Below are 21,125 nucleotides of genomic sequence, written 5' to 3'. Positions count from 1 at the left end.
TCCTCCCTATTCATCCCTCAGATCAATATTCCAAAGTCTTCTAATAATCACCTCCCCGGCTCCGCCCCCATCTTCCTATTGGCTGTATCTTCTAGGTATATCTCATACAGGAATCCGCTGATTCCGATTTCTCAGGTCGCCTTCATCATCCTCAGGAGGATCTCCATTCCCTTCTATGGGGGGAGGGGCTGAGGGGTCATAACAGGGCGGAGCCGACTCAAAACATTTGTTAACGTTTCATTTCATTTGTTACATTTCTTTTTTCCTACAAAACGGAGTCGCCCTTTAAATCTGCTGTTCCCTGGGCGCCCCAGCTTGGCCGTCACTTCCCTCAGACAAACGCCTGAAGAGCCGGAATCCGGGCTGAACTTCGATCCGCCGTTCGTTCCATTGGGAGGTGAGCGACACTTCATGGTGCGGGGGAGGGGCCTCAGAATTCCGTTTCCAAATTTGTTTGATTATTCGGACAACGAATGGATCTGAATTCCTTTCCATTCCATAATTCGGATGACGCCGCTCGGTACCGTCCAATCAGCTCGTGACGTTTCTCCAGAAATACGGAATCCACCTGATTCAACGCGTCCAATATGAGAAAATATCAAAATATCACAAAATTTTCATGTCAACCAAACAAATCCGAGGAAACGTAATCCTTCGATGGACGACCGCATCCGAATCCCCCAAAACACAGACCACGGGGGACCAATCACAACCAGCCACCGCAATCTGCACCTGTCCTGAACATCCAACACACGCCTCACTGAAGACTCCTCCTCTTTTCTGAAGACTCCTCCTCTCTGTGGTCTCCTGGCTCCTCCTCTTCTCTGAAGGCTCCTCCTCTCTGGGGTCTCCTGGCTCCTCCTCTTCTCTGAAGACTCCTCCTCTCTGGGGTCTCCTGGCTCCTCCTCTCTGCGGTCTCCTGACTCCTCCTCTCTGAGGTCTCCTGGCTCCTCCTCTTCTCTGAAGACTCCTCCTCTCTGGGGTCTCCTGGATCCTCCTCTCTGGGGTCTTCTGGCTCCTCCTCTCTGCGGTCTCCTGACTCCTCCTCTCTGAGGTCTCCTGGCTCCTCCTCTTCTCTGAAGACTCCTCCTCTCTGCGGTCTCCTGGCCCCTCCTCTCCTCTGAAGACTCCTCCTCTCTGGTGTCTCCTGGCTCCTCCTCTTCTCTGAAGACTCCTTCTCTCTGGGGTCTCCTGGCTCCTCCTCTCTGAGGTCTCCTGACTCCTCCTCTTCCCTAAAGGATCCTCCTCTCTGAGGTCTCCTGGCTCCTCCTCTTCTCTGAAGACCCCTCCTCTCTGGTGTCTCCTGGCTCCTCCTCTTCTCTGAAGACTCCTCCTCTCTGGGGTCTCCTGGCTCCTCCTCTCTGAGGTCTCCTGGCTCCTCCTCTCTGAGGTCTCCTGACTCCTCCTTTTCCCTAAAGGCTCCTCCTCTCTGAGGTCTCCTGGCTCCTCCTCTTCTCTGAAGACTCCTCCTCTCTGGGGTCTCCTGGCTCCTCCTCTTCTCTGAAGGCTCCTTCTCTCTGGGGTCTCCTGGCTCCTCCTCTCTGAGGTCTCCTGACTCCTCCTCTTCCCTAAAGGATCCTCCTCTCTGAGGTCTCCTGGCTCCTCCTCTTCTCTGAAGGCTCCTTCTCTCTGGGGTCTCCTGGCTCCTCCTCTCTGAGGTCTCCTGGCTCCTCCTCTTCTCTGAAGACCCCTCCTCTCTGGTGTCTCCTGGCTCCTCCTCTTCTCTGAAGACTCCTCCTCTCTGGGGTCTCCTGGCTCCTCCTCTCTGAGGTCTCCTGGCTCCTCCTCTCTGAGGTCTCCTGACTCCTCCTTTTCCCTAAAGGCTCCTCCTCTCTGAGGTCTCCTGGCTCCTCCTCTTCTCTGAAGACTCCTCCTCTCTGGGGTCTCCTGGATCCTCCTCTCTGAGGTCTCCTGGCTCCTCCTCTTCTCTAAAGGCTCCTCCTATCTAGGTCTCCTGACTCCTCCTCTTCTCTGAAGGCTCCTCCTCTCTAGGTCTCCTGACTCCTCCTCTTCTCTGAAGGCTCCTCCTCTCTGGCGTCTGTTGGCTCCGCCTCTACGTTCAACCCCTCCCCTCTTTTCTTGCTCCTCCTTACAGTGATCGGAAAGACTGAATTGGTCTGGGATGGTGGGGGGGAGGGGTTTGCTAGGTACACTGCGCGCACACTCAAAGGGCGGGGTCACAACTTACAGGAGCGCGCACATCTCACCAACTCCTCCCCCTCTGTTTGCTCTCCGCCGGGCCCCGCCCACACCTACGTCACCTTCCCCGCGCCGGGTGACGTAATCTCTCCGGGCGGCGGCTGGCAGTGAAGTGAGAGGCGGACCGCGAGGAGAGCAGGAAGCTGATTAACCCTTCGTAAACCGGGGAGGGGCGGAGCTCCATATGGGGGCAGAAGAGGAGGAGGGGCGACACCGGCAGGTGAGACTCTGAAATGTACCCCCTCCCCCTCATATACCCCCCCATATCTACCCCTCCCCCATTATATCCGCCCCTCCCCCTCATACCCCCAATTTCCACCCCTCCCCCATTATATCCACCCCTCCCCCTATATGCCCCCCATGTCTACCCCTCTCGCGTTATATCCACCCCTCCCCCTTATATAGTCCCCATATCTACCCTCCCCCCTCATATCTACCCTTCCCCCTTATATATCCCCCACACATTTCCCCTCCCCCCATGTACAGTATATGACAGAAGTGAGGTGCCCGCGCATGCGTAGAACAGAAGTCCCCCTCCCCCCTCCATACTGAACACATAATAATCACACAGAGATCTGCCCCCCCCGAGTGACATTCTTCTCCCGGGGGGGGGGGGGCGATATAACCCGGATAGACATGAGGTGTCCTGGGGGTCCATGTGTTCATTATGGAGGGGGAGGGGGGCGCTCGGTGCTGATGAGGCGGAGTCACATCAGAGGAGATTTTATTCTACAGAACATTCTATTTATGTCACCATGTGATCAACCCCTCCCCCTCACCACCAACCTCCCTGGAGGGCCCCTCCCCCTCACCACCAACCTCCCTGGAGGGCCCCTCCCCCTCACCACCAACCTCCCTGGAGGGCCCCTCCCCCTCACCACCAACTTCCCTGGAGGGCCCCTCCCCCTCACCACCAACTTCCCTGGAGAACCCCTCCCCCTCATCACCAACTTCCCTGGAGGGCCCCTCCCCCTCACCACCAACTTCCCTGGAGAGCCCCTCCCCCTCACCACCAACTTCCCTGGCGGGCCCCTCCCCCTCACCACCAACTTCCCTGGAGGGCCCCTCCCCCTCACCACCAACTTCCCTGGAGGGCCCCTCCCCCTCACCACCAACTTCCCTGGAGGGCCCCTCCCCCTCATCACCAACTTCCCTGGAGGGCCCCTCCCCCTCATCACCAACTTCCCTGGAGGGCCCCTCCCCCTCATCACCAACTTCCCTGGCGGGCCCCTCCCCCTCACCACCAACTTCCCTGGAGGGCCCCTCCCCCTCATCACCAACTTTCCTGGAGGGCCCCTCCCCCTCATCACCAACTTCCCTGGCGGGCCCCTCCCCCTCACCACCAACTTCCCTGGAGGGCCCCTCACCACCAACTTCCCTGGAGGGCCCCTCCCCCTCATCACCAACTTCCCTGGAGGGCCCCTCCCCCTCATCACCAACTTCCCTGGCGGGCCCCTCCCCCTCATCACCAACTTCCCTGGAGGGCCCCTCCCCCTCACCACCAACTTCCCTGGAGGGCCCCTCCCCCTCATCACCAACTTCCCTGGCGGGCCCCTCCCCCTCATCACCAACTTCCCTGGCGGGCCCCTCCCCCTCACCACCAACTTCCCTGGAGGGCCCCTCCCCCTCATCACCAACTTCCCTGGCGGGCCCCTCCCCCTCACCACCAACTTCCCTGGAGAGCCCCTCCCCCTCATCACCAACTTCCCTGGCGGGCCCCTCCCCCTCACCACCAACTTCCCTGGAGAGCCCCTCCCCCTCATCACCAACTTCCCTGGCGGGCCCCTCCCCCTCACCACCAACTTCCCTGGAGGGCCCCTCCCCCTCACCACCAACTTCCCTGGAGAGCCCCTCCCCCTCACCACCAACTTCCCTGGCGGGCCCCTCCCCCTCACCACCAACTTCCCTGGCGGGCCCCTCCCCCTCACCACCAACTTCCCTGGAGGGCCCCTCCCCCTCACCACCAACTTCCCTGGAGGGCCCCTCCCCTCACCACCAACTTCCCTGGAGGGCCCCTCCCCCTCACCACCAAGTTCCCTGGAGGGCCCCTCCCCCTCACCACCAAGTTCCCTGGAGGGCCCCTCCCCCCTCACCACCAACTTCCCTGGAGGGCCCCTCCCCCTCACCACCAACTTCCCTGGAGGGCCCCTCCCCCTCACCACCAACTTCCCTGGAGAACCCCTCCCCCTCATCACCAACTTCCCTGGAGAACCCCTCCCCCTCACCACCAACTTCCCTGGAGGGCCCCTCCCCCTCACCACCAAGTTCCCTGGAGGGCCCCTCCCCCCTCACCACCAACTTCCCTGGAGGGCCCCTCCCCCTCACCACCAACTTCCCTGGAGGGCCCCTCCCCCTCACCACCAACTTCCCTGGAGAACCCCTCCCCCTCATCACCAACTTCCCTGGAGAACCCCTCCCCCTCACCACCAACTTCCCTGGAGTGCCCTTCCCCCTCACCACCAACTTCCCTGGAGGGCCCCTCCCCCTCACCACCAACTTCCCTGGAGGGCCCCTCCCCCTCACCACCAACTTCCCTGGAGGGCCCCTCCCCCTCACCACCAACTTCCCTGGAGGGCCCCTCCCCCTCACCAAAAACTTCCCTGGAGGGCCCCTCCCCCTCACCACCAACTTCCCTGGAGGGCCCCTCCCCCTCACCAAAAACTTCCCTGGAGGGCCCCTCCCCCTCATCACCAACTTCCCTGGAGAGCCCCTCCCACTCACCACCAAGTTCCCTGGAGAGCCCCTCCCCCTCACCACCAAGTTCCCTGGAGAGCCCCTCCCCCCTCACCACCAACTTCCCTGGAGAGCCCCTCCCCCTCACCACCAACTTCCCTGGAGAGCCCTTCCATTGTGCGCATGCGTGGTTCCTCTTCATGTGACAACACTGAAGAAATGACACTTGTCTACAATGTAAAGTAGTGAGTGTACAGCTTGTATAACAGTGTAAATTTCCTGTCCCCTCAAAATAACTCAACACACAGCCATTAAAGCGGGATTCCACCCTAAAGTGGAACTTCCGCTGATCGGATCCCTCCCCCCCTCCGGTGTCACAATTGACACCTTTCAGGGGGGAGGGGGGTGGAGATACCTGTCAAAGACAAGTATTTACACCCACTTCCGGGCATAGACTCCCATGGGAGTCTACGCCATTTCCTGCCCTGCCGCGCTGTCTGCTGGGACACACACGGGTCCCAGTGACAGCGCGGAGATTTCCTATTGCGCTGCGAGACTCGTGCATGCGCAGTAGGGGAACCGGGAAGTGAAACCGATTCGCTTCACTTCCTGATTCCCTCACCTAGAATGGTGGCGGCAGCAGCCGAGAGCCGAGCGATCGATCGACCTCGGCATCGCTGGACCCCGGGACAGGTGAGTGTCCATTTATTAAAAGTCAGGAGCTGCAGTATTTATAGCTGCTGGCTTTTAATATTTATTTTTTAGGTGGAATCCCTCTTTAATGTCCAAACCGCTGGCAACAAAAGTCAGGACACCCCTAAGTGAAAATCTCCAAATTGGACCCAATTAGCCATTTTCCCTCCCCCGGTGTCATGTGACTCGTTAGTGTTACAAGGTCTCAGGTGTGAATGGGGAGCAGGTGTGTTAAATTTGGTGTTATCGCTCTCACTCTCTCATACTGGTCACTGGAAGTACAACATGGCACCTCATGGCAAAGAACTCTCTGAGGATCTGAAGATAAGAATTGTCGCTCTACATAAAGATGGCCTAGGCTATAAGAAGATTGCCAAGACCCTGAAACTGAGCTGCAGCACGGTGGCCAAGACCATACAGCGGTATAACAGGACGGGTTCCCCTCAGAACAGGCCTCGCCATGGTCCACCAGAGAAGGTGAGGTCACGTGCTCAGCGTCATATCCAGAGGTTGTCTCTCACACCTCCAACACCACCACTGCCTTACTAAAGAAGCTGAGGGTGAAGGTGATGGACTGGCCAAGCATGTCTCCAGACCTAAACCCTATTGATCATCTGTGGGACATCCTCACATGGAAGGTGGAGGAGGGGAAGGTCTCCAACATCCACCAGCTCCGTGATGTCATCATGGGGGAGGGGAAGAGGACTCCAGTGACAACCTGGGAAGCTCTGCTGACCTCCATGCCCAAGAGGGTGAAGGCAGTGCTGGAAAATAATGGCAGCCACACAAAATATTGACACTTTGGGCCCAATCTGGACTTTTCCCCTTAGGGGTGTCCTGACTTTTGTCACATAGGGTACACCCCTTCCCCCACCATATACACTGCACAGATCTGTAGGCAATGCCCCCCCCCCTGGCAGTGGTCACATGACGTTATTGTAGACCAGGTATTACCGGAGGTTCCTCCATGGAGATGTGAATAGTCGGGGGTGGGGAGGACAATCGTTGGGTTGTGGTGTTGGGAATTCAGCAGTGAGGAACTGGAATGACGGGTTGTCAGGGAGGAGGAATGGCCCGGGGGGGGGGTAACTATCGGCAGATCGGATTCTGGTGTGGAGGGGGATTAGTGGCAGATCGGATTCTGGTGTGGAGGGGGATTCGTGGCGGATCGGATGCTGGTGTGGAGGGGGATTAGTGGCGGATTGGATTCTGGTTTGGTAGGGATTAGTGGCGTATCGGATTCTGGTTTGGTGGGGATTAGTGGCGTATCGGATTCTGGTTTGGGGGGGATTAGTGGCGGATTGGATTCTGGTTTGGTAGGGATTAGTGGCGGATCGGATTCTGGTTTGGTGGGGATTAGTGGCGTATCGGATTCTGGTTTGGGGGGGATTAGTGGCGGATCGGATTCTGATTTGGGGATTAGTGGCGGATTGGATTCTGGTTTGGTGGGGATTAGTGGCGTATCGGATTCTGGTTTGGTGGGGATTAGTGGCGTATCGGATTCTGGTTTGGGGGGGATTAGTGGCGGATCGGATTCTGATTTGGTGGGGATTAGTGGCGGATCGGATTCTGATTTGGTGGGGATTAGTGGCGGATTGGATTCTGGTTTGGTGGGGATTAGTGGCGGATTGGATTCTGGTTTGGTGGGGATTAGTGGCGAATTGGATTCTGGTTTGGTGGGGATTAGTGGCGGATCGGATTCTGGTTTGGGGGGGATTAGTGGCGGATCAGATTCTGGTGTGGGGGGGATTAGTGGCGGATTGGATTCTGGTTTGGTGGGGATTAGTGGCGGATCGGATTCTGGCGTGGGGGGGATTAGTGGCGTATCGGATTCTGGTTTGGGGGGATTAGTGGCGGATCGGATTCTGGTTTGGGGGGGATTAGTGGCGGATCGGATTCTGGTTTGGTGGGGATTAGTGGCGGATCGGATTCTGGTTTGGTGGGGATTAGTGGCGAATTGGATTCTGGTTTGGTGGGGATTAGTGGCGGATCGGATTCTGGTTTGGGGGGGATTAGTGGCGGATCGGATTCTGGTTTGGGGGGGATTAGTGGCGGATCGATTCTGGCGTGGGGGGGATTAGTGGCGGATCGGATTCTGATTTGGTGGGGATTAGTGGCGAATTGGATTCTGGTTTGGGGGGGATTAGTGGCGGATCGGATTCTGGTTTGGGGGGGATTAGTGGCGGATCGATTCTGGCGTGGGGGGGATTAGTGGCGGATTGGATTCTGGCATGGAGGGGATTAGTGGCGGATCGGATTCTGGCGTGGGGGGGATTAGTGGCGGATCGGATTCTGGTGTGGGGGGGATTAGTGGCGGATTGGATTCTGGTTTGGTGGGGATTAGTGGCGGATCGGATTCTGGCGTGGGGGGGATTAGTGGCGTATCGGATTCTGGTTTGGGGGGATTAGTGGCGGATCGGATTCTGGTTTGGGGGGGATTAGTGGCGGATCGGATTCTGGTTTGGTGGGGATTAGTGGCGGATCGGATTCTGGTTTGGTGGGGATTAGTGGCGAATTGGATTCTGGTTTGGTGGGGATTAGTGGCGGATCGGATTCTGGTTTGGGGGGGATTAGTGGCGGATCGGATTCTGGTTTGGGGGGGATTAGTGGCGGATCGGATTCTGGTTTGGGGGGGATTAGTGGCGGATCGATTCTGGCGTGGGGGGGATTAGTGGCGGATCGGATTCTGATTTGGTGGGGATTAGTGGCGAATTGGATTCTGGTTTGGGGGGGATTAGTGGCGGATCGGATTCTGGTTTGGGGGGGATTAGTGGCGGATCGATTCTGGCGTGGGGGGGATTAGTGGCGGATTGGATTCTGGCATGGAGGGGATTAGTGGCGGATCGGATTCTGGCGTGTGGGGGATTAGTGGCGGATCGGATTCTGGTTTGGGGGGGATTAGTGGCGGATCGATTCTGGCGTGGGGGGGATTAGTGGCAGATCGATTCTGGCGTGGGGGGGATTAGTGGCGAATTGGATTCTGGCGTGGGGGGGATTAGTGGCGGATCGGATTCTGGCGTGGGGGGGATTAGTGGCGGATTGGATTCTGGTGTGGAGGGGGATTAGTGGCGGATCGGATTACGGCGTGGTGGGGATTAGTAGCTTATCAGATTCTGGTTTGGTGGGGATTAGTGGCGAATTGGATTCTGGTTTGGTGTGGATTAGTGGCGGATCGGATTCTGGTTTGGGGGAGATTAGTGGGGGGGATTAGTGGCGGATTGGATTCTGGCGTGGGGGGGATTAGTGGCGGATTGGATTCTGGTGTGGGGGGGGATTAGTGGCGGATCGGATTCTGGTGTGGGGGGGATTAGTGGCGGATCGGATTCTGGTTTGGTGGGGATTAGTGGCGGATCGGATTCTGGTGTGGGGGGGGATTAGTGGCGGATCGGATTCTGGTTTGGTGGGGATTAGTGGCGGATCGGATTCTGGTGTGGGGGGGATTAGTGGCGGATTGGATTCTGGTTTGGTGGGGATTAGTGGCGGATTGGATTCTGGTGTGGGGGGATTAGTGGCGGATCGGATTCTGGTTTTGGTGGGGATTAGTGGCGGATCGGATTCTGGTTTGGTGGGTATTAGTGGCGGATTGGATTCTGGTGTGGGGGGGATTAGTGGCGGATTGGATTCTGGTTTGGTGGGTATTAGTGGCGGATTGGATTCTGGTGTGGGGGGGATTAGTGGCGCATTGGATTCTGGCGTGGGGGGGATTAGTGGCGGATCAGATTCTGGTTTGGTGGGGATTAGTGGCGGATCGGATTCTGGTTTGGGGGGATTAGTGGCGGATCGGATTCTGGTTTGGGGGGGATTAGTGGCGGATCGGATTCTGGTGTAGGGGGGCATTAGTGGCGGCTCGGATTCTGGTGTGGGGGGGGGAATAGTGGCGGATCGGATTCTGGTTTGGGGGGATTAGTGGCGGGTCGGATTCCGGTGTGCCGCGGTGTAATGAGATTGGTGGGAGGGGCGTGTCGGGACACTGAGCCCAAATCTGATTTATATTTCCCCTTTACTGGCTCCTCCCCCTCATTATTTTACATCCCTTATTTCAGTCCCTGTGATGTCATCATCTGGTCTCTGCGCTTCTCTATGCAATGCAGGCAGATCATGGCAGCAAGCAGTGGGAGGAGTTATGCAGTTATTAGAATGCCTTGTCAGTCTGCAGGAGTGGGCGGTCCCAGGCAGACTGTATTTGCATAGGTGATGCTGAACCTTCATGATTGACAGAGCTGAAATCCAATGAATGAAAGGGGCGGGGCCAGAGAAGGCTGCCATCTTGGCTGTCCCAGAAGCTACTTAAAAAGTTATGTTGGGAGGTGAGGGGGTGGGTCAGAGGAGCTGGGCCGGCACAGACAGTAGATACTCCTAGAAGAGGAGGTGACTATGACATGTAAAGGGGGGGGGGGGGGCTGGGAGTAAAGTTCTCCTGCAGTTCTCAATTTTTTTTGCCAATTCAGGGAGACGATGGAGGAGAATGAAAAATATTATATAGTTAGGAAAACGCTGCAAATAACCAATCAGATCCGGGCGTGTTCTGTGCATTCACACAATGAGAATATAGATACTCGCCCCTCCCCCTTCATCAAGGGCCGAGGCCCCTCCCCTGCAGCTCTGATCTACACGCTCCTCCCCTGCAGCTCTGATCTACACGCTCCTCCCCTACAGCTCTGATCTACACGCTCCTCCCCTACAGCTCTGATCTACACGCTCCTCCCCTACAGCTCTGATCTACACGCTCCTCCCCTACAGCTCTGATCTACACGCTCCTCCCCTACAGCTCTGATCTACACGCTCCTCCCCTACAGCTCTGATCTACACGCTCCTCCCCTACAGCTCTGATCTACACGCTCCTCCCCTACAGCTCTGATCTACACGCTCCTCCCCTACAGCTCTGATCTACACGCTCCTCCCCTACAGCTCTGATCTACACGCTCCTCCCCTACAGCTCTGATCTACACGCTCCTCCCCTACAGCTCTGATCTACACGCTCCTCCCCTACAGCTCTGATCTACACGCTCCTCCCCTACAGCTCTGATCTACACGCTCCTCCCCTACAGCTCTGATCTACACGCCCCTCCCCTGCAGCTTTGATCTACATGCTCCTCCCCTATATATGAATGTCTGGGACAAGTTTTTTGCCTCAGGTGTTGTTAGTGGACACCACCCCCCCCCTCCACCTACTGGTGCTGGAAACACATGTCAGAGTACCCCCTGATTATGAAGGCTCAATCTTCCATGGCTCTCCTCTTGAAGGAAATGTTCCCCTCAGTCCTCCACCTCTAATTCTAGAACAATTGTTTGTCAAACCCAGCCAAGTCTGGCTCCACCCTCTTCTCAGTGATGGGCGCCCCCCACTTGGGGGGAGGGTATCTTGTCCTCAGCCTTCTGGTCTTGGGATATCTAGGATATGAGTCCTGAATGTCAATACTGGACAGGTGTGTCTCCCAGGTCCAGGGCCCGTCTGGCCTTCACAGTGGTTGTTCAGGTGATTGCACGGGATCCGTTCCAGCTGACCTCCTTTCCACCTCCTCAGCTCCTCCATTGTCTGCTGCACAGAATGGAGGTGAAGAGATTCCAGTGATTCCCAGTGCACCAATCTGGCCAAGCAGAACGTGGTTATCAGACTCCTTAATGGGCGGTTCCAGATCATTCCCACCTCCTATCCTAAAGGCTAGTCCTCCATCCTCCTTTCCAGTTAGCTGGAAGTCTGGGTCCTAAGAGATTTGGACATCCTGACCCTCTTGAAGGATAGGAAGATGACTTCTGACAAAGTCCACCATTGTACCCGGAAAGCCTCTTATGACAGACCAGGAAATGTCATCCTAGGAGCACTTTGTGGGGACATCTCCTCTTTCCTCCATCATCTGACCCTCATCTCCTCCTTCCTCCATCATCTGACCCTCATCTCCTCCTTCCTCCATCATCTGATCTTCATTTTCTCCTTCCTCCATCATCTGACCCTCATCTCCTCCTTCCTCTATCATCTGACCCTCATCTCTTCCTTCTTCCATCATCTGACCCTCATCTCCTCCTTCCTCCATCATCTGATCTTCATTTTCTCCTTCCATCATCTGACCCTCATCTCCTCCTTCCTCCATCATCTGACCCTCATCTCCTCCTTCCTCCATCATCTGATCTTCATCCCTCCATCATCTGATCTTCATCTCCTCTTTCCTCCATCATCTGATCTTCATCTCCTCCTTCCTTCATCATCTGATCGTCATCTCCTCTTTCCTCCATCATCTGATCGTCATCTCCTCTTTCCTCCATCATCTGATCGTCATCTCCTCCTTCCTCCATCATCTGACCTTCATCTCCTCTTTCCTCCATCATCTGACCTTCATCTCCTCTTTCCTCCATCATCTGACCCTCATCTCCTCCTTCCTCCATCATCTGACCCTCATCTCCTCCTTCCTCCATCATCTGATCTTCATCTCCTCTTTCCTCCATCATCTGATCTTCATCTCCTCTTTCCTCCATCATCTGATCTTCATCTCCTCTTTCCTCCATCATCTGATCTTCATCTCCTCTTTCCTCCATCATCTGATCGTCATATCCTCTTTCCTCCATCATCTGATCGTCATCTCCTCTTTCCTCCATCATCTGATCGTCATCTCCTCCTTCCTCCATCATCTGATCGTCATCTCCTCTTTCCTCCATCTTTTGATCTTCATCTCCTCCTTCCTCCATCATCTGATCTTCATCTCCTCCTTCCTCCATCATCTGATCTTCATCTCCTCCTTCCTCCATCATCTGACCTTCATCTCCTCCTTCCTCCATCATCTGATCGTCATCTGCTCCTTCCTCCATCATCTGACCTTCATCTCCTCCTTCCTCCATCATCTGATCTTCATCTCCTCCTTCCTCCATCATCTGATCGTCATCTGCTCCTTCCTCCATCATCTGACCTTCATCTCCTCCTTCCTCCATCATCTGATCTTCATCTCCTCCTTCCTCCATCATCTGACCTTCATCTCCTCTTTCCTCCATCATCTGATCTTCATCTCCTCTTTCCTCCATCATCTGATCTTCATCTCCTCTTTCCTCCATCATCTGATCGTCATCTCCTCCTTCCTCCATCATCTGATCTTCATCTCCTCTTTCCTCCATCATCTGATCCTCATCTCCTCCATCATCTGATCTTCATCTCCTCTTTCCTCCATCATCTGACCTTCATCTCCTCTTTCCTCCGTCATCTGATCTTCATCTCCTCTTTCCTCCATCATCTGACCTTCATCTCCTCTTTCCTCCATCATCTGATCTTCATCTCCTCCTTCCTCCATCATCTGATCGTCATCTGCTCCTTCCTCCATCATCTGACCTTCATCTCCTCCTTCCTCCATCATCTGATCTTCATCTCCTCTTTCCTCCATCATCTGATCTTCATCTCCTCCTTCCTCCATCATCTGACCTTCATCTCCTCTTTCCTCCATCATCTGATCTTCATCTCCTCCTTCCTCCATCATCTGATCGTCATCTGCTCCTTCCTCCATCATCTGACCTTTATCTCCTCCTTCCTCCATCATCTGATCTTCATCTCCTCCTTCCTCCATCATCTGATCCTCATCTCCTCCTTCCTCCATCATCTGACCTTCATCTCCTCCTTCCTCCATCATCTGACCTTCATCTCCTCTTTCCTCCATCATCTGATCTTCATCTCCTCTTTCCTCCATCATCTGATCTTCATCTCCTCCTTCCTCCATCATCTGACCTTCATCTCCTCTTTCCTCCATCATCTGATCTTCATCTCCTCCTTCCTCCATCATCTGATCGTCATCTGCTCCTTCCTCCATCATCTGACCTTCATCTCCTCCTTCCTCCATCATCTGATCTTCATCTCCTCCTTCCTCCATCATCTGATCCTCATCTCCTCCTTCCTCCATCATCTGACCTTCATCTCCTCCTTCCTCCATCATCTGACCTTCATCTCCTCTTTCCTCCATCATCTGATCGTCATCTCCTCCTTCCTCCATCATCTGATCTTCATCTCCTCTTTCCTCCATCATCTGATCCTCATCTCCTCTTTCCTCCATCATCTGACCTTCATCTCCTCCTTCCTCCATAATCTGATCTTCATCTCCTCCTTCCTCCATCATCTGACCCTCATCTCCTCTTTCCTCCATCATCTGACCCTCATCTCCTCCTTCCTCCATCATCTGATCGTCATCTCCTCCTTCTTCCATCATCTGACCCTCATCTCCTCTTTCCTCCATCATCTGACCCTCATCTCCTCTTTCCTCCATCATCTGATCTTCATTTTCTCCTTCCATCATCTGACCTTCATCTCCTCTTTCCTCCATCATCTGATCTTCATCTCCTCCTTCCTCCATCATCTGATCTTCATCTCCTCCTTCCTCCATCATCTGATCTTCATCTCCTCTTCCCTGTTGGCCATTTACATCCTGGGAGTGGAGGACTGGCAGGCGGACTATCTGAGTCGGCAGATGCTGGACCCAGGAGATATTCAGGTTACTGTGCCTGAAGTGGGGCACACCAGACGTGGATCTACTGGCCTCCCGTCTCAATCGGAAGGTGCCAAGATTGGTGTCCAGGACAAGAGATCCGTGGGCAGACGCGTCAGACACGCTGGTGGCTCCGTGGGATCAGTACCAGCTGATCTACGCCTTTCCTCCACTAAAACTGTTGCCACGTCTGCTTCGCAGAGTGGAAGCCGAGGGGATCCCAGTGATACTGATTGCCCCAGATTGGCCTCAGCGTCCCTGGTACGCAGACCTGGTGCGGCTGGTGGCAGACGCTCCTTGGCGACTGCCGTTGTGAGAGGACCTTCTGTCTCAAGGTCCGATTCGCCATCCTGCTTTACCATCGCTGGCTTTAATGGCGTGGCTATTGAGAGCCAGTTGTTGAGGAATCGGGGTCTGTTGGACTCAGTGATTGCAACTATGTTGAGGCCGCGGAAATCTTCTTCTCGGAAGATCTACCATCGTACCTGGAAGGCCTACATCTCCATGTGTGAGGAGAAGGAGTGGCATTCGCGCTCCTTTTCTATATCCAGGATCCTGCTGTTTCTTCAGCAAGGAGTAGACCAGAGGTTGGCATTGAGCACCATCAAAGGGCAAATTTCAGCCTTGGCACTCATTAGTGAATACCTTTGTTCAGGGGGTACGACATGTAGTCCCTCCGGTGCATCCTCCGTTACCCCCATGGGATTTGAACCTGGTGTTGTCGGCGCTTCAGAAGCCGCCGTTTGAAAATATCAGGGAGATTCCCCTGTTGACTCTTTCCCAGAAGGTGGTCTTTCTAGTGGCCATCACATCGGCCAGGAGGGTTTCGGAGCTGGCGGCCTTGTCCTGCAAGTCGCCTTATCTGGTCATCCACAGGGATAAGTTGGTGTTGCGTAAGCAACCGTTTTTTTTACCGAAGGTGGTCTCGGCTTTTCATATCAATGAGGACATTGTATTGCCATCATTGTGTCCTAAACCGAAGCACCCCAAGGAGGTGGCCCTTCACCCTCTCAATGTGGTTCGGGCTCTGAGGGTGTACTTGTCTGCCACGGCTCCCTTTCGGAAGTCAGACTCACTGTTTGTCTCGGTGGCTGGTCCCAAGAAAGGCATGGCGGTCTCGGCGGCCACCATTTCCAGGTGGATCAGACAGATTGTAGTCCAAGCCTACGCCTTGAAGGGGCAGGTGCCCCCCTCTCCAGTCACGGCCCACTCTACAAGGGCAATCGGAACGTCCTGGCACGTTCCGGCACCAAGCGTCTGTCGCTCAGGTGTGTACGGCGGCGACCTGGTCGTCTGTCCACACGTTTACCAAGTTCTACAAGGTAGACGTCGGTGCATCGGATGATGCTGGGTTTGGCTGCAAAGATTTGCAGGCGGCCGTGTAGTTGCAATTGAATATGCAAGAGATATTTTTTCCCTGTTTTTTTTTATAAAAACGCAGTACTGTTTTGTTAATGCACGGCTGCATTACTTCCGCAGTTTTTGGTGCGGTTATGGGTAGTCACTCCTGTTGAGGATACCCGGTTTGTTTTGTGGTGGTTTTTCCACACACTGCTGTTATTTTGTGGGTAAAGTTTTTCACTAGTTCCCACTTGCCATGGTGGGTGACGTTTTTATGCTGTTTTTCCCACCCCTCGTTTGGCACTGCTTGGGGACGTCCCAGGTAGTTACAGAGAGGAGCTGTGCCGGTCGGTGAATATAAGAGAAAATAGGATTTTTTTTGTACTCACCTTAAAATCCTTTTCTCTGTAATTCACCGACCGACAAACACCGCCCCTCCTTTTCTCTTTATATTATACTGCTTGTTGATGCACTGAGTCTGCTTTGCAGGCTGTAGGGGTTGTAGCCTAGGGACCGCCCCCCCCTGGGCGGAACTAAGAGTTCTGAGTGTTGTTGTGTTACAAATATGCCTAGTATTCTCCTAGTGGTAAGGCTAACAACCCATTTGCTATAGAGAGGAGCGGTGTTGGTCTGTGAATTACAGAGAAAAGGATTTTATGGTGAGTACAAGAATCCTATTTTTTGGCCTAAAAGTAAAACGCTATGTGTGGGGAAAACTAACACTGCCCATCCCCCCGAACACACCATCCCCACCGTGAGACATGGTGGTGGCAGCATCATGTGGTGGGGATGGTTTTCTTCAGCAGGGACAGGGAAGCTGGTCAGAGGTGATGGGGAGATGGATGGAGACAAATACAGGACAATCTTATGCCGCGTACACACGAGCGGACTGTATGGCGTACTTAGTTCGTCATACAATCCGACGGACAGTCCGTCGTACTTTCCACTGAACGGACTTGACCACACACGGATGCACAAACAGTCCGTCGAAAGCTTGCACGATGACGTGTACAGCACGTATGACGGGACTAAAAATAGGAAGTCCAAGACACAGCAAAGCAACCTTCCGCCGTGTAAATCCTTTCTGGGCATGCGCCATTCTTAGTCCGTCGAACTAGCCTACTGACGAGCGGATTGTCCGCTGAAACCAAAGTACGACGGACAGAATTTAGAAAAAAACGAAATTCTTAGTACGCCGGACTGCACGCTGAAAAAGTCCGCTGAAGCCCACACACGAGCGGACTGTCCGCTGAAATGTGTTTCGACGGACTAAGTAGGCCATACAGTCCGCCCGTGTGTACGCGGCATTAGAAGAAAACCTGTTAGAGTCGGCAAAAGACTTGAGACCGGGGCGGAGGTTCCCCTTCCAGCAGGACAACGACCCGAAACATCCAGCCAGAGCTACAATGGAATGGTTTACATCAAAGCATATTCATGTGTTAGAATGGCCCAGTCACAGTCCAGACCTAAATCCCATTGAGAATCTGTGGCCAGACTTGAAAATTGCTGATCACAGACGCTCTCCATCCAATCTGACAGAGCTTGAGATATTTTACAAAGAAGAAGAATGGGCAGAAATGTCCTCTCTAGATGGGCAAAGCTGGTAGAGACACCCCCAAAAAGACTTGTAGAGAAAGGGGGTTCTACAAAGTATTGACTCCGGGGGGCGCCATACAAATGCCCCTCCCCCTCACACTTTTCACATATTTATTTGCATCATTTATAATTTTCCTTCCACTTCAGTTTGGTATATAGCTTAACCACTTAAGGACCGCCGCATGCCAATGTACGTCATCACAATGGCATGTACAGTCACAAGCACGTACATGTACGTGCTTGCCTTCCAGCGGGTGGGGGGTCCGATCGCTGGATGCGGCGGTCCGTTTCTCTTCAGGAGCGATCCGGGATGAGGGGATGGCCGTTGGTTTCTGGCCATCCCCTCTCGATCGCTCCTGGCGAATGAGAAGCTTCCCCCGCTGTGTAGTGTAAACACAGGCAGGGAGGAAGTGATGTAATTCTCCTTGGGGCGGTCTTATTGACCGGACTACGAGGAGAAGACATAGTAAGTGCACCAATCACTACACTGACATGTAGGTACACACAGGCACACATGCCCCCCCCCCCCCCCCCCCAGTCAGTGTCACTGATTGCAGTGATCATTTACTTACTGATCACTGCATTCAGTGTCAGTTGTGACTGTAAAAACTGTCAGGGCAGTTAGTGTTAGGTCCAGGGTAGCCCCCTACCCCCCCCCCCCATAAAGGTTTAACCCCCTGATTGCTGCTAGTTAACCCTTTCACCCCCTTTTGCCAGTGTCACTAAGCGATCATTTTTCTGATCGCTGCATTAGTGTCGCTACTGTCGCTAAGTAGCTAGTTATTTTTTTAGGTTCACCGCCAGGTTTTTATAGCGCTAGGCACCCTGATATACTACCCAATAATGGTTTTAACCCCCTGATTGCCCCTAGTTAACCCTTTCACCAGCGTTCACAGTATAAGTGTCACTGGTGACGCTGGTTAGCCAGTTAGTTATTTAGGTTCCCCGTCAGGTTTTTATATAGCGCCAGGGACCCCCATATACTACCTAATAAAGATTTAACCCCCTGATTGCCCCTAGTTAACCCTTTCACCACTGATCACCGTATAAGTGTTACGGGTGACTCTGGTTAGTTTGCTTTTTATAGCATCAGGGCACCCACCATTTATTACCCAATAAAGGTTTAACCCCCTGATCACCCGGCGGGTGATATCAATTAGCTTTCAGGGTCAGGGTCTGCGTCGCCCCAGGCAGCGCTAGGTTAGTGCCAGTACCGCTAACACCCACACGCAAAGCATACACCTCCCGTAGTGGTATAGAATCTGAACAGATCAATATCTGATCTGATCAGATCTATACTAGCGTCCCCAGCAGTTTAGGGTTCCAAAAAAATGCATTGTTAGCGGGATCAGCCCAGATACCTGCTGGCACCTGCGTTTTGCCCCTCTGCCCAGCCCACCCAAGTGCAGTATCGATCGATCACTGTCACTTACAAAACACTAAACACATAACTGCAGCGATCGCAGAGTCAGGCCGGATCCCTGCCATCGCTAACAGGTTTTTTTTGGTAGCGTTTTATATTTAAATCCGGAAGGCGGTGCTTGGTTTTCGGGGTCCCGTACGTGGCTAGGCTCCCAAAAAGTCCCCCACATGTGGTATCCCCGTACTCGGGAGAAGCAGCAGAATTTATTTTGGGGTGTCATTTGACTTCTGCCCATATCATGTGTGAGCAATATATCATTTAGTGACAACTTTGTGCAAAAAAAAAAAAAAAATTGTAATATTCCTGCAACTTGTGGCAAAATATAAAATATTCCATGGACTCAACATGCCTCTCAGTAAATATCTTGGGGTGTCTACTTTCCAAAATGGGGTCATTTGGGGGGGTTTTGTGCTATTTTAGCATTTTATGACCTTCGAAACTGTGATAGGTAGTGAGGAGTGAAATCAAAAATTTGCACCCTTAGAAATCCTGAAGGCAGTGATTGGTTTTAGGGGTCTCGTACGCGGCTAGGCTCCCAAAAAGTCCCACACATGTGGTATCCCCGTACTCAGGAGAAGCAGCAGAATATATTTTGGGGTGCAATTCCACATATAACTATGGCATGTGTGAGCAATATATCATTTAGTGACAACTTTTTGTAAACTTTTTTTTTTGTGTCGTTATTCAATCACTTGGGACAAAAAAAAAAATATTCAATGGGCTCAACATGCCCCTCAGCAATTTCCTTGGGGTGTCTACTTTCCGAAATGGGGTCATTTGGGGGGGGGGTTGTACTGCCCTGCCATTTTAGCACCTCAAGAAATGAGATAGGCAGTCATAAATTAAAAGCTGTGTAAATTCCAGAAAATGTACTCTGGTTTGTAGACGCTATAACTTTTGCGCAAAGCAATAAATATTCGCTATTGACATTTTTTTTACTAAAGACATGTGGCTGAATACATTTTGCCCTCAATGTATGACTAAAATTTAGTTTATTCGATTTTTCTTATAACAAAAAGTAGAAAATATCATTTTTTTCTCAAAATTTTCGGTCTTTTTCCATTTATATCGCAAAAAATAAAAATCGCAGAGGCAATCAAATACCATCAAAAGAAAGCTCTATTTGTGGGAAGAAAAGGACGCAAATTTTCGCTTGGGTACAACATTGCATGACCGCGCAATTACCAGTTAAAGCAGCGCAGTGCGAAATTGTAAAAAAACCTCTGGTCCTTAGGCTGACAATTGGTCCGGGGCTGAAGTGGTTAATATTATTTACCAGTAAATGTTATGATCTACGCGTTTCTCCTTCGCTCTCTAAAACCGATTTGTTCTACACAATTCTGATTTGTACAATCTCCAACAATCTACTACAAGGGCCTCGGGACCCCTAAACTTTCCAGGCTCTGTGTGTGTGTGTATATATATATATATATATATATATATATATATATATATATAATACTGTATTGTACATCAGGCCCTCTGAGGGACATTTATTAGGCAAATTAGAAACAAATGTAAATGCAAATCAGGCGGATTCTGTGCATTTCGTGTCATGTGACACGTCCAGTAACCCCCCCCCGTGTCTTCTTCTCTTGCAGAGTCATGGTGTCATGGAGGGGGATATACTTTGTCTGCACTCTGTTCCTAGGAAGTTTCTTTGGCAGTGTCTTCATGTTGGGCCCCTTCCTGCCCCTGATGTTGGTGTCGCCCAGCTGGTATCGGTGGCTGACGGACCGGATTGTAGCCACGTGGCTGACGCTCCCTGTGGTAAGAACTCTCTGTGTTCCTCTATGACGGATTTAGTGTGAAAAGGATTGAAGCTTTTTATTTATATAACTCCGCCCCCCAGATCCCGCCCACTGCTTGCATCATAGATGGGGGGAGTACTAAGGTATGGTCCTGGGAGGAAGTCCTCAGTCCCGATGCAAGCAGTGGGCGGGATTTTGGGAGGAATTATGCAAATATGAAAAATACCTTAGGGGGTGGGTGTTCCCCTGGAGGAGTGGGTGTTCCTAAGCCAGGTGTATTTGCATGCAGACCACCCATGGTGACCCCACCCCATGTGATGATGAGCCTCCATGATTGCACCCAGGAGGGGAGGAAAGTATTAGATCCGCCTTTCTCAACTTGGGGTGCCGCCGCAGAGGGGGGAGGGTCTGGGCTACCAAGGTGAGGGGAGGATTGGGATACAAGGGGGGGGAGGGTCTGGGCTACCAAGGGGGGGAGAGTGTGGGCTACCAAGGTGAGGGAGAGTCTGGGCTACCAAGGTGAGGGGGGGTTTGGGATACAAGGGGGTGGTCTGGGCTACCAAGGTGAGGGGGGGTTTGGGATACAAGGGGGGGGGGTCTGGGCTACCAAGGTGAGGGGGGGGATTGGGATACAAGGGGGGGGGTCTGGGCTACCAAGGTGAGGGGGGGGATTGGGATACAAGGGGGGAGGGTCTGGGCTACCAAGGTGAGGGGGGGTTTGGGATACAAGGGGGGGGGTCTGGGCTACCAAGGTGAGGGGGGGTTTGGGATACAAGGGGGGGGGGTCTGGGCTACCAAGGTGAGGGGGGGGATTGGGATACAAGGGGGGGGGTCTAGGCTACCAAGGTGAGGGGGGGATTGGGATACAAGGGGGGAGGGTCTGGGCTACCAAGCTGAGGGGGGATACAAGGGGGGGAGGGTCTGGGCTACCAAGGTGAGGGGGGGGGTTGCAGTAAAGAGGTGAGCAGAGGAGTTCTTGGGTGCAGAAATTAGGGG

At 53.3% G+C, this 21,125-nt stretch overlaps 1 protein-coding gene across 2 annotated transcripts in view; it reads left to right on the top strand.

Annotated features, from left to right (window-relative positions):
- The first annotated feature begins 373 nt into the window (after positions 1-373).
- Positions 374-21,125, top strand: part of LOC143989355 (lysocardiolipin acyltransferase 1-like) — a 149,191-nt gene continuing 128,439 nt past the window's right edge. Inside the window, exons 1-2 of one of the 2 annotated variants that reach the window (XM_077489457.1) lie at positions 374-397; positions 19,980-20,148. In XM_077489457.1, the coding sequence (XP_077345583.1) occupies positions 19,984-20,148 (165 nt within the window). In that variant the 5' untranslated portion in view covers positions 374-397; positions 19,980-19,983. Of the gene's footprint in view, positions 398-2,235; positions 2,420-19,979; positions 20,149-21,125 lie in introns of those variants that run through there. The other variant, XM_077489456.1, reaches the window with a different exon arrangement.

The sequence above is a fragment of the Lithobates pipiens genome, unplaced genomic scaffold (assembly GCF_037356315.1).
Source record: "Lithobates pipiens isolate NorthernLeopardFrog02 unplaced genomic scaffold, aLitPip1_a1.2 Scaffold_18, whole genome shotgun sequence".
In the NCBI taxonomy this organism is placed as follows: domain Eukaryota; kingdom Metazoa; phylum Chordata; class Amphibia; order Anura; family Ranidae; genus Lithobates; species Lithobates pipiens.
This window is presented reverse-complemented; position numbering and strand designations above follow the sequence as displayed.